This window comes from Xenopus laevis, chromosome 2L, assembly GCF_017654675.1.
Source record: "Xenopus laevis strain J_2021 chromosome 2L, Xenopus_laevis_v10.1, whole genome shotgun sequence".
In the NCBI taxonomy this organism is placed as follows: Eukaryota; Metazoa; Chordata; class Amphibia; order Anura; family Pipidae; genus Xenopus; species Xenopus laevis.
The window spans coordinates 172,851,918-172,866,168 of NC_054373.1; the positions used below are offsets into that span (position 1 = coordinate 172,851,918).

At 37.1% G+C, this 14,251-nt stretch overlaps 1 protein-coding gene across 1 annotated transcript in view; it reads right to left on the minus strand.

The window, feature by feature from the left end:
• Window positions 1–14,251, minus strand: part of LOC108707575 (contactin-5) — an 879,452-nt gene that overhangs the window by 69,306 nt on the left and 795,895 nt on the right. The window contains exon 18 of the mRNA XM_041582695.1: window positions 4,371–4,529. Within this exon, the coding sequence (XP_041438629.1) occupies window positions 4,371–4,529 (159 nt within the window). The remainder of the gene's footprint in view (window positions 1–4,370; window positions 4,530–14,251) is intronic.

Sequence of the window (14,251 nt, forward strand, 5' to 3'; positions counted from 1 at the left end):
AGTTTTCAAATGGGGCTCCTTGACCACTAGGGATGTCGCGGACTGTTCGCCGGCGAACTTGTTCGCGCGAACATCGGCTGTTCGCGTCCGCCGCAAGTCGCGCGACGTTCGCCAATAGGCGTTCGCGTCAAAATCGTTCGACCATTCGACCATTCGAGCGCTAAAATCGAAGGATTTTCGTTCGAATCGAACGATCGAAGCATTGGATCGAATGAAATCATTCGATCCAATGGCTTCGATCGTTCGACTCGAACGAAAATCCTTCGATCGAACGATTACAATCCTTCGATCATTCGAATCGAACGATTTTCGGATGATCGAAGTTCACGAACAGTTCGCGAACTGTTCGCAAATTTTGCCGGTGTTCGCGAACGGCGTTCGCGAACACATCGGCGGCGGTTCGCTACATCCCTATTGACCACATATAAAAAAACAAATGCTCTGTAAGGCTACAAATGTATTGTTATTGCTACTTTTTGTTACTCATCTTTCTATTCTGGACTCTCCTATTCATATTCCAGTCTATTATTTAAAGCAAGGCATGGTTGCTAGGATAATTTGGACCCTAGCAACCAGATTGCTGAAATGATAAGCTAAAGAGCTGCCAAATAAAAAGCTAAACCACAAGTAAAGAATGAAAACCAACCCCTTTTAATTTGAACCCTGGTAGAAGCTTCAATGTAAGATCCAGCTTACAGGTTATTATATATATATATATATATATATATATATATATATATATATATATATATATATATATATATATATATATATATATATATAGTCAATAGGGTGGCACACCGCTTCTTGGTTCCATACCTGGGTTTCAGTGAAAAAGCAATATATTCATATGTGCATATGTAGCCAACGTGACGTTTCGGTCCTCTCAGGGACCTTTCTCAAGGCAACCACACCTCTCATTACAACAAGTTTAAATAGCCAATAGTGAATAAACAATTAAGGAAGTGACATTACCTTATTAAATTGGTTAGTGCAATGCAGATTTTTTTAAAAAAATTTTTTTAAAAAAATTCCAAACATTTTAAAAATTTCAAGCATATACTGCGGGAAGACTAATAGACAATTACGCGAAAGGATTAGTATGCATCGTTCAACAATATATATCCAAACAACCAGTAGCTCAGCACTGGTTGCAAGCTAAACACCCTGCCTCTTCTTTTAAATGTATGCCTATTGACTGTATCCTGGATACCCCAAGAGGGGGGAATATAGACCGCATGTTGCTCCAGAGGGAGGCATTTTGGACGTATGAATTAGATTGTGTGGCCCCAAGGGGCCTAAATACGGCATTACAGTTAAATTGTTTTTTATCCACAGGATAAGTAGATAGGCTACAAGAACTGACTAATATGGTTTATATATATTCCCTGGATATGTTCATATAGGATTTATTATAGATTTATTATAGATGTATTTACCATGGATTTGTTTGAACAAAAACATATAGTAGAATATTAAATTAAATTATATTAAATTAAATTAACTAACATGAGCATAATTTACGGAGGGGTCTTGAGCCATGACAGACTAGGTACAGATGTTTATAGTATTTTATATTTTTATTGCACTTTGCACTTTTCGTACACAGGATTCACAATATATAACGGGTATCTAAATTTTATACGATATTATAACTGTATCTTAATCACCTTTATTAATAATATGTGGGATTTTTTATGTCATAGCATAGTTTTTTAAAATGCTTGAAATTTTTAAAATGTTTGGAATTTTTTTAAAAATTTTTTTTAAAAAAAATCTGCATTGCACTAACCAATTTAATAAGGTGATGTCACTTCCTTAATTGTTTATTCACTATTGGCTATTTAAACTTGTTGTAATGAGTGGTTGCCTTGAGAAAGGTCCCTGAGAGGACCGAAACGTCACGTTGGCTACATATGCACATATGAATATATTGCTTTTTCACTGAAATCCTGGTGTTGCTGGTCATTTTTGTACTACTATATATATATATATATATATATATATATATATATATATATATATATATATATATATATATATATATATATATATATATATCATATGTTTTTTCTCTATGTTATTCATGTCACACCTATAAAGGCAGTGTAACAAGTTTATTTTTTTAAGTCTTTTTTATTTTATGCTGACAAGTTGGCATGTGACATGGCCCTACAGCTAGGCACAGCAGCAGAACACTTTAATGCATAATATACCATACTGCTTTTTGTAATACAAGCATATTATTTTTCTTTTAAATACCTTTGCATGTTTCTCACAGGGAAGGTAATTACACTTCTTTCACAGGAATGGCACATAATACTTTCAATGGTGCATAATATTACCTTGCACTATAAATTATGAAGAGAAGACCGTCTCTGTAGCAGATGTGCCCAATCTGTAGGAATTCAACTGATGCTGTTACATATAGGCTCTTCTGTGCTTTCTATGTAAATGAATGCGAAATCTCTTGCAAATGAATTTTTTCGGTTAACAGTAGTGAGGGGCAAGTAAATTAATCGGGCGTGGATTTGCAGCGAATTTCCATGTTTTGCCGTCAGTGAATGCTTTCGCGAAACTGTGGTGAAAATTCGCCAGTGCAAAATCTGGTGCATCAAAAAAATTGTTGCGCGTCAAAATAGTCGCCCGCATAAAAATTGTCGCCGCTGAAATTATTCCAGCGCCCATTGACTTTAATGCAATTGGACAAAATAGTCGTGCGTATAAAAATTGACACTCGCATCAAAATTGTTCGTATCATAATTATTTTGATGCCTGTTCTTCAATGTGTTCCTTAAATTTTTAGGTGAATCTAAACGGGACAGATTCGCCCATCACTGGTAACAAACCACTATGCTACAGTACATCCATTGATTATTTTTCTTATTTGTTTTTTTCACTATAGTACCCCTAAACATGAACAAAAATGAGCTCCAATCCACTTTCTATTAGAAAGGTCAGTAGCTCTCCTAGTATCTATTCCAACAGAAAATCAATAGGTATGTCATGATTTGTCAATTCTACAGACTTGTCTACTCATTACCCATTGGCTGTTGCTCAAAACAGCTCACCCGCTGATAGAAAAATGTCCTTCCTCATAAATGTGCTAAACATGTTTTAAATCAACATACAATTAAAAATAAACAAGCCAGACATTAGATAATAGTTATTATACTCAGAAAAGAATCCATGGAGTGTCCGCAAACTGCAAAGTTAAGTAATAAATATTGCCTTTTTAAATTATTTGGGTCTTGTTGAACTCAATTCATTGATAGAGTCCTGGAGGTTAAGTCCTCTTTTTTCATGTTTGATGTTTTAAATCAAATTACAGTTATACTGTATAGTAAAAAGTTCACAGCAATTTACGAACTGACATTATAAAGATAAAGAATATCTTATTGTGCATCTTATTACCTTCATCATCTCTTTCATGATAATGTCCAAAATACAGATGAAGCCACTTGGATTTGTGAGTTAAATGCGTCATGACTCAGAGTTAATTGAAGAAACTGTGTTATCTAAAGTTATCTTAACTCATTTAATGCATTTAACCTTTTCATTAACATACCAAAGCACCATTGTTCACAATGGTGAATGCTTTAATTAGATGGGATGTTGTGACACAGTTTTCTGTGTTAAATGAGATAAATGGGATATCTGTGTTTAGTTATTCTGTGTCAAACAGACAAACCAAAGTGGCTGCATCTGTATGTCACACACATTTCTTCATGGCGAAAAATGTTCCCTACTACAATGGTAGTAAAACTGGGCAAATCTGTCACACATTGTACATAGTTACATAGTTAAGATGGGTTAAAAAAGACTAAAGCCCATCAAGTTCAACCCCTCCACATCCAGTGGCCACACACTCACACCGACCCCTCCACACACATAAACTATATACACCAATAGCTATACCAATAGTAGATTTTAGCATCTCTATAGCCTGTTATATTATATTATATTCCACAACCTCATTGCCCTCACTGTGAAGAACCACCTTCAAATGAAAGTTCTTTTCTTCTAGTCTAAAGGGGAGGCCTCTGGTACAGTGATCATCATTATGATAAAAAGGTCCCCTGCTATTTGTCTATAATGTCCTCTAATGTACTTTTAAGGAGTAGTTATGTCGCCTCTCAAGCATCTTTTTTGCAGGGGAAAACAGCCCCAACCATAACAGTCTAACAATAATTTAGGTCTTTCATCCCTCTAGCCAGTTTAGTTGCACACAAAAGAATACTTAAAATTCCAACTTTCCAAGTCCTCTTCTGTTGCTCTAATGAATCAAAATGTGAATCTACATCTGTTGTCATGATGTATTTGTCGGGTATTTTTTGACAATTTTTTCTGGAATACATTTTAATTCGTACCTGTTTTCACGGTCTGCCAACCAAGTGAAAATGGACTGCGAGCTTGTAAATTGTAACAAAGAATGGGACTGTGATTCTCGGCTCCACGGCTCCATGAAAGGGTTGCGGTACTTTCAGTAATTTCCTCTACAATGACCACTCCAGGAGGTCCAGGTGGGCCTGAAATGAAATATCAAATTATATTATAAAACCTGATGGAACACGAGGAGTTGTGTTCTTCAGCAGCTGGAGATCCACATATTAGGTAGACCTAAACTAGAACCATCTCCCTCTGTAAAGCCACTGCTGTAAATAAAATATGGCGTATACTTCAAAATATGAACTTCTCCACAAAACAGAATACTTTCCCATTCCTTCATCCTTTTGACTCATATAAGAAATACCAAAATCTTCTAACATCTATAACATATCTGCTACATTTTTGCATACTTACAAACAGCCATTAGCAAACATCAAACATTTAACGTGTACATTCAATCATCAAATATTTAACACATATATTCCAATGTAGTATTGTGTTTTGTTGTGCATGAAATTATAGACTCTATAGTATATTGAGTAAATGAGTATATTGCTGACTATAAACAAAATAGATTTAATTACATATAGGATCTTGATGTATTCCCAAATAAAAGTATGTTTTCTATCAACTAAGCTACCACGAGGTGAACTAAAACCATCTATTGACTTCTATCATTAAAGGGCATGTAAAGTCTAAAATAGAATAAGGCTAGAAATGCTGTATTTTGTATACTAAATATAAACATGAACTTACTGTACCTAATCAAACAAATAATTTATGCTTTCAAAGTTGGCCACAGGGGGTCACCATCTTGTAACTTTGTTAAACATCTTTGCAAGACTAAGACTGTGCACATGCTCAGTGTGGTCTGGGCTGCTTAGGGATCATCATAAACAAAGCTGCTTGAGTTCTGCATGGCTGGGAAGTAAGGCGGGGGCTCCCCCTGCTGTTCATAAGTATGATTGTTTCCCTGCTCAGCAGTTAGGGACCGTCTGACAATTCCTATCCACAGCAGTAAATTTCACTACATACATTCAGGTTTCTTATAAAAACGGTACACATTTTTTAATTAAAGTATATTGGAGATATGTTTCTTTTTCATCAAAGAAAGTAAAAATGGGATTTTATTTTTTTCCTTTACATGCCCTTTAAAACTTAGTAGTAATGGCTTGCTACTCCTTACATTACAATCAACAGTATACAACAATCAACAATATATATTGACTTTTATTCTCTATTTCTGGCCCTGTGATAAAGTACAGGCACGTGACTGAATCTGCTGAAAATTCAAACTTCTTATTCACAAAGAAATTGTTGAAACCCTTATTAGAGCCAAATGAGTAAAATGTGATTTGTTTGAAGGCAGAAGGTTTTAAAACCTACTTCACAATTGAACACTATCAGTGTCTGAACATCTTAAATAATAAGCTGAAACCATTGAAAATGTGTGCCATGTTGGCTGCTATATGATGCCATTTGTTTCTTTCCGAAATTTTATATTTGCTGCAATTATTTATACAGTCATGCTTACAGTAGGATTCTTTTTTACAAAACATAGGCCAATGTGCATAAAGTGGTCTCAAATAAATTGGGAGAGGGGCAGCACCTATAACTGCCTGGCTCCATGCTCCAAACCATGGTCCTATAAGGCATCAATAGACTTTCTGCACAGCCACCCCAGATGACGTGTTGCCATTTACCCATTTATTTGGCAATACGGTTAAGGTTGGCTATACTTCATAACCATATCGTTTTAGTTTCTGGCAGCCTTCACTAGAAACGAATCACATAACATATTGGGTTGAGAGATTCTTATTTGTCATACGTATACAGTTGAATTTAAAAGAAAAGTACAATCCAACTATCAGATTTTTGAATGTTTTTGTTGCTTTAAACATTACCCTTTGCGCTACATACATTTTTTTCTACATTCCTTTCCTTGAGGAAATTTTGTGAACTGTTTTCCAAAGAGCTAGAAATAATGTAATGCCTTTTTATCATAATGCATCATCATCAGAACAAAAAATAGACGTGTAAGTGCTTCCGATTTTCGGGTAAATCAACCAAGACGCTTAGGAATGATAAGAGAGGAGTGTTGCGCTTTATTCATTGCATTGATCATGAGGTTGGGCTGCTGTGAAGGGGCATCATTTTGAAGATGAACATCATGGCAGAGAGAAGATTATCTAAGCAACTTTTTCTCCTCTCAATGTTCTTTTGTTATTCTCAAATATTTCATCTCTGAAAATATTGTGTTAATTTGAATTAATGAGCTGTATCTCTGCATCCTACACGATTTAAGAATTGATTTCGAAGAGGAAATGAATAGGCAATTCCTCCAGAAAATAAAAATATTTATCTTGGTTAATATTCTTGACCCTTTACCTCTATTTCGGGTAAGGAAGAATACATTTTTTTTTAAGTACAGAGTCCCAACATGTTTGCCTGTTTGATGGAACTGACTTCAGAGCTTCAAAGGAAAAAATGCTGTTAACTGACCTAAATTAATACAGCCATGAGTATAAAACTATGTAAAAAGCATACTATAAACATATCCGTGTAGTATATAGCAATTGGTTTGTTGATTTCATTAGTCATGCTTAGTAAGGACATTCACTTACATAGGCTCAGTAAGCAAAGTGGCATTTTGAGTGCAATTGCCATTTTGTCCCCACAATGCACTGCTTTTTGCCAGAATTCTGGAAACATTGCAGACGCAATGCTGTTGATGCAAATGCACAGCACCTACCACAATTGAGTCCAATTAGTCAATATGGAAGAAACTGTGCATGCTCTTTTGTGCAGTTGCACAGGGGGTTATTTACTGCTTGGCATAATTTCCAGTGTTCGCCATGCAAGTGAGTTCTGGGTCTGATTCAGGGTGCAAAGGGAACTGTGGAGTTTCCTCCAAGTCTTAAAGGGGAAGGAAACCTAGTTGGCACAAAAACCCTCCCGTGTGTTGCCCACCCTCCTCCTCCTGGCCTACCCGTCCCGCTGGGCAAATGCCCCTAACTTGTTACTTACCCTTCTGCGCAGGTCCAGTCCAGGGAGTTCACAGACGACATCTTCTTCCACGCGATCTTCTTCCTGCTTTGAACAGCGTTTTGGCGCATGCGCAGTAGGAGCATTTCGCAGGTACGGATCTACTGCACATGCGTCAAAAGTCACAAAGTACTTTTGGCGCATGCGCAGTAGATCGTACCGGTGAAATGCTCCTACTGCGCATGCGCCGGTCAAAGCAGGAAGAAGATCGCGTGGAAGAAGATGTCGTCTGTGAACTCCCTGGACTGGACCTGCGCAGAAGGGTAAGTAACAAGTTAGGGGCATTTGCCCAGCGGGACGCATAGGCCAGGGGGGAGGAGGGAGGGTGGGCAACACACGGGTGGGGGGGAGGGTTTTTGCGCCAACTAGGTTTCCTTCCCCTTTAAGGGGGCAATAGCTCCAGGGTTCCCCTGCATCAACAGGTACAGCAACACCAACATCTGAATAGAAGGCAGGAGGGATTGAGCAGCGCTAAGCACAACTATACAGGAGTTAAAGGAGCACATTATAACACAAGAACCTTTTAATGAACAGTGTTTTAGGCACAACGTATTGGAGGAAAAAACTCAAGTTGCCCACTGCACTTGCAGACACAAATTAGCAGATTTATGAGAAACTCAGTCATGTGATATCCATATTTGATTATTACATTTCTTTGAATTTGCATTAAAACATTTTAATGTAAAGAAAACAGGGAAAGACCTTGATGCTAAATTTATTGAGTCTGGCAAGTTGGTTCTTGCTAAGCTATAAATATAGGTATGGGACATGTTATCGAAAATGCTCGGGACCTGGGGTTTTCTGTATAAGGGATCTTTCCATAATTCGAATCCCCCATGTTTGCTAAAAAATCATTTAAACATTAAATAAAATTTTTTAAAAAAAATACATTGTTTTGCCAACAATAAAGCCTAATTATATCTTAGTTAGGGGCAATAATTAGGTCCTGTTTTATTATTACAGAGTAAAAATTGTTTTTTTAAATTTGAATTATTTGCTTACAAAGACATCTATAGGAGATGGACTTCCTGTAATTTGGAGCTTTCTGCATAAAGGATCCCATACATGTACTGTAATTCTGTAATACTTAGGAGCCGATTCACTAAATTCGAGTGAAGGATTCGAAGTAAAAAAACTTCGAATTTCGAAGTATTTTTTGGGCTACTTCGACCATCGAATGGGCTACTTCGACCTTCGACTACGACTTCGAATCGAAGGATTCGAACTAAAAATCGTTTGACTATTCGACCATTCGATAGTCGAAGTACTGTCTCTTTAAAAAAACTTCGACCCCCTAGTTCGCCATCTAAAAGCTACCGAAGTCAATGTTAGCCTATGGGGAAGGTCGAAGGATATTCCTTCGATCGTTGGATTTAAATCCTTTGAATCGTTCGATTCGAAGGATTTAATCGTTCGATCGAAGGAATAATCCTTTGATCGTGCGATCGCAGTAGTTGCGCTAAATCCTTCGACTTCGATACTCGAAGTCGAAGGATTTCAATTCCTAGTCGAATATCGAGGGTTAATTAACCCTCGATATTCGACCCTTAATGAATCAGCCCCTAACTGTAAAACTGTAATAGTTACAGCATCTGCTTGCTCAGCTCTCCCTGGCTAGCACAGCTGAAAGGGTGAATCTGAGTAGTTTTAAGACAATTCCTGATTTACAATTGTCCAATTTAATAAAAATATTACAAACGTTTTAAAACGTCCCCTTTATCTAGTATTCTTTTGCAAGGATAACCTATTTCATAATCCAAAATGGAATCTATTAACAGTCACAATAAACATAGGTTGTTTAAAGCCAGAAGCTGAAACAGATAACATTTACCCTTCTATATTGTACTATACCATAGATCAACCCATTAAAAATAATATCCCGAGATTTCCCTTGATATAAGAAGCCATCAAATTCAATCATCTGTGCAACAGTTTTCACTTAATTTTAGGACCATAGGCTCTGTCATTCCCAAACGGTCACATCCTCATTACGCACAGTGATTCTGTTACTCAGAGGTTACAAACATGGGTAGGTAGCATGAGCTGACAAACAAATACATCATACTTAATGGAAAGGTTATTTGTCACTTGAGATAATGGTTTTCCTTTGTGTTAACACAGGTATAGGTTGAAACTGACACTGGTTTGGTTATATATACAACAGCAAATGAACAGCCAAATGTGTTATATTATTGGCTAAGTAAGATATATGATCTGTTTCCTGGGAAATGCTTCCTGGTTTCTGGCACCTATTAAAAAAAAAAAAGTTACAATTTCTGCTGGAAATCGTGCTCAGAGGATGGTGTTTTGAGATATATTAAGAAATAGTAACCCAGCAACAGCTACAAGATAAACTCATAGTGCATAGTATAGAGCCTATTAGCCAGAAACCAATTATACAGAATGGACTGAATTAGGAAATACTAGTTTCCAGTCCTAGGAAAAAATGTTGATAATAAGACAGTACCTTCTACTTGATGGTAACTAAGCTGCATAAATCCATTCTGAATGCAAAACGGCCCTACTGAGTTTTTTTTTTATGTTTGAATGTATTTTAAAAGCCATAAGGCATGTCATATTAAGGAAAACTCCAGGTCCTGATGGGAAGCTTTCCCATAAAATGACTTCAGTTAGGAGGTATTGATGCTCCTCACCCAACCAGATTTTATATACAGCAATTTTTGGCTAGCATTTGGTATGCTTCAAAGATGTGCCAAGTCTGGAGGAACCGGGTTGGCAGCTTTTATGGGCCCATGTACGGCCAGTTTTGATACTACAGTACTAAAATGCATGTCCTCTGGAGTATTCATATTTCTTGCCATGTATCCAAATGATTTTCTCAGAAGTACTTTACATTTTTATATTTAATGCTTGAAGGTTTATGTCCTACAAAGATTGATTGCTTTATTGGTGGTAGATGGTTTCTTTCTCTCGTTTAGGTGGTCATACATAAAAATTGAAGCTGCTGTTTTGGCCTCTCGAGTCGGCAGCTTATTTGCCAGTGTATGAGGCTCTCCTACGGGTCTACCCAACCAATATCTGGCTGAAAATAGGTTTGATATTTGCTATTGAATCAAGAGCCGCTCTGTGCTTTGATGGGGTCCTCGACCTTGTGGTAGCAATTATAATCCAATTTTTGGCCAGAGAGCCAAAGAATCAGATCAGTCTGATATTGCCTTGGTGGGCATATTGGTGAAAGTTCTGCTCGTTTGGTGACATCGCCAAATGAGTGGACCTTTACTGTACATGTATGACCAGTTTAAGAAGACAAAGAAAACTTTGTTTAGTTATCCTCAAGTAAAGCTACCAGTCTTTTCATGTCTCTCAATTGTTAGGAGAACTAAGGTAAAATAGCCATTGTCATTTTATCCTTCCCTACAAGGGTATGAAAATTAGTAGTGTTGGGCGAATTTATTCGCCAGGCGCGAATTCGCGGTTTGCCGCCAGCGAATAAATTCGCGAAACGCCCGCGAAAATTCGCGGCAAAAATTCGCCGACGTCAAAAAAAAATTTCAGAAAAAAACTGACGCCGGCGTCAAAAACGGGCGCCGGTGTCGAAAACGAGACGCCGGCGCCGTTTCGCGAATTTTGCGAAACGGCGCAAATTTGCCCATCACTAAAAATTAGCAAACCTAGAAAAGAGATAATTGGGTGTCATCTATGATGCCGGAGAGAACTTTTATTTTTTGTGATGTGTTGCTTACATTTCTTTTTCATCTAAGCTAAAGCAAAACATAGATACAGAAAATGAATTTCCTATAGAGACACTTTAACAAGTTTAATTGTTGTCTTTATTGGAAATGACAGCTGGCTAATGAATTGGATACAATGAAACCTCAATTTTAAGTACCCTGTTTTTAAGTTTTTCCACATTTTACATTTTTTATTTGTGGTCCCATTAATGTTTAATGCATTTCAATGGGTGCATTTCCCTGATTGGAAGTAATGTTTTCCTGGATTTTACATAAAACATTTGTCCTGTACCCAAAAACTGCTTTTTTCCCTCTATGAATGTTATTTGTGAAATAAAAAGGTGTAAAATACTCAACTCAAGTAAAACCAATAAAAATGCAAGAATGAGCTAGGTCTGATATAGAATGCAACCACTGATTATTCAGTTTACTTAGAGTTTATGGTGCTCCCCCCCATGATTCCCCCTCAAGCAGTTGTTTTCTTTTTGAATACATTGTGGTAGATGGAGATTGCATAAGCAGAATCTGCATAAAATATATCGATCTATTTTCTAGGGCATATCTCAATTCTGCAGTTTGTCCTGTTAAAGGCTTGTAGCATTTTTGCACATAAATACACATACTGTATTAAATACAACATAAGCTCATCATTGGGGGAAACCCCCAAACTGAAATACTGCAAGTTTCAGGAGAGTAAATTGATGGCCTCATGCTCCTCAGCAAAATTTTCACTTTGAACCTACACATATGGCTACATGGCAACATTACTAATGGCATAAACCAGCAATTATGTCAATTATGATTTGGCAAAATTCTGAATTCTGACTTAATTGTTTTCTCAAATTCTCTTGATTCAAAATAGCTTGTGGCAATAAAACTGACAAATAGACATAACAGAGGAACATCATTTGGAAGAATTAGACATTTTTATTTGAGTGTATGAGTGGTCATGATGTTCTATAAATATTTGTACAGGTATGGGACCTATTATCCAGAATGCCCGGGACCTGGGGCTTTCCGGATAACGGGGCTTTCCGTAATTTGGAACTTCACACTTTACGACTACTAGAAAATCATGTAAACATTAAATAAACCCACTAGACTGGTTTTGCTTCCAATAAGGATTAATTATATCTTAGCAAAAAAAAAAATGGACGCCGGCGTCCGTTTATTTTGAGACCGGCGTATTTTCGTCAGCGAATTTGCGCCAGCGTAAAAAAAATGGACGGCGGCGTCAAAAATTCACAAATTTTTCGGCAAAGCGAAACGCCCCAAATTCGATCATCACTACCCTAAAACATTCCTAAAAATGATATTTGCTGGGTGGAAATTCATGGTAAATAAATATTAAAACCACTAACTAAACAAAGAAACTAGATGCACCCTACTGTTTTGCTTGAAAACACAACAGATTCCTAATGCTTGACATTTCTTTAAAACATAACATTACATTCATGCATATCTTTCAGCTTGCTTTGTATTGCAGCCTGGGATTAAAATGCATAAACTTTTAACATCTCAACGACTTAGAAACATAAATAAGCATATCCTGCCGTTCACTGAAATAACATATGATAAAAGCCTTTGCTCCCTGGGACAGAGCGATTCACAAGCAATTGTTTTATGTTAATATATTGAAATTGAACATTTCGCATTGTTCATTTGCTTCTCCACAGTATCCCCGGTAAAGGGTTAAGATGACATTTCTGATTTTTCTTCAGTGTTTTGGCACCGCCACAATTATTTGCAAATATCTAACAGCGAGGCTGACTGCATTTAAATGTTTAAACTAGAGTCAGAGGTGATGTGTGAAGAAAAGCACTGGACTGCACAGCTTAACATACAACATAGTCAGCAAATGTAGGTCGTGGTTGGCTGTTTATAGTTGACCACAGCTGAATGTGGCTCTTTAGTGCACCATAGAATATCAGCTTCACTATAAGAACTATTGATTATGAACATATTTTTTATGGATAGCCAGATCAACACAAACCTAACATCACCATGCTTAATGACTAAGATTGCTACCCAGCTGGTATTAGACTGACCTAGATAGAAAAACCCTAGCTAGAGATATGTTCTCCCCTCCTTAAAGTGGACCCGTCACCCAGACATAAAAAGCTGTATAATAAAAGTCCTTTTCAAATTAAACATGAAATCCTAATTCTTTTTTTTTTATTTAAGCATTCATAGCTGTTGTAAACTCATTTACAAATCTCAGCTGTCAATCAAATATTGTTTGCCCCTCCCCTATGCCTTAGTCATAGAGGCGGGGCAGGTGATTACGTTCACTTTCCATTCAGCACTTCCTAGATGTCACTGCTCTCCACATATTCCCCCTTTCTCTTAACCATTTAATTGTTTAACCAAGTGGATTCAGATGGACATCGGGTCCCCCATTCTGGTGTACAAACAAGATTCTGAGATGACGCAAGGCTTGCCTTAATAATAGTGCCCACAAAATGGCTCCTGCCTGCTTGCTATAATTATGAATTCCCAGATGGAATGAAACAAGATTAAAATAATGTTTGCAATGTAATTAAAGTTCATTTTGCTTGACTAACATGACAAAAAAGGATTTGGAAATTTTTTTTGGGGTGATGGGTCCCCTTTAAAGTGTTTCACTTATAAAACCTCCCTTTTATACATTCCCTCTCCTCTCTTCTAGGTTACACTTCACCAATATGCTCATTTCCTAGCCCCTGACATCATATACCTGCCCCATTCCCACCCCCCCGATGTCATCAAGTAGCAACTCCCCTTGCAGACCAGAAAATATAATTTCAAAATGTGACAACCCTATCACTGACAAGCATTGGCTATAGCAGTGATTAAGTCCCTTTCACATGATTCTGTTGCATAAACATGTTCTCTGGAGTGATGAATAGTCCTTTGAAGCTAAGCATAGACTCATCTGGCAGACTTTAAAGTATTAAGATAAAGTGGGAGGGAAGCATAATAATCTAGGGTTTTTTTTACATGGTTTGAACTAGGGCCCCTGGTTTCAGTGAAAGCTTGCAGAGATCGAACTGTGGGTCTATAATGGCAAATTGCTCTGATTTTTGCTTGTACATGTATGGGACCTGTTATCCAGAATGCTTGGGTTTTCCAGATATTGGATCTTT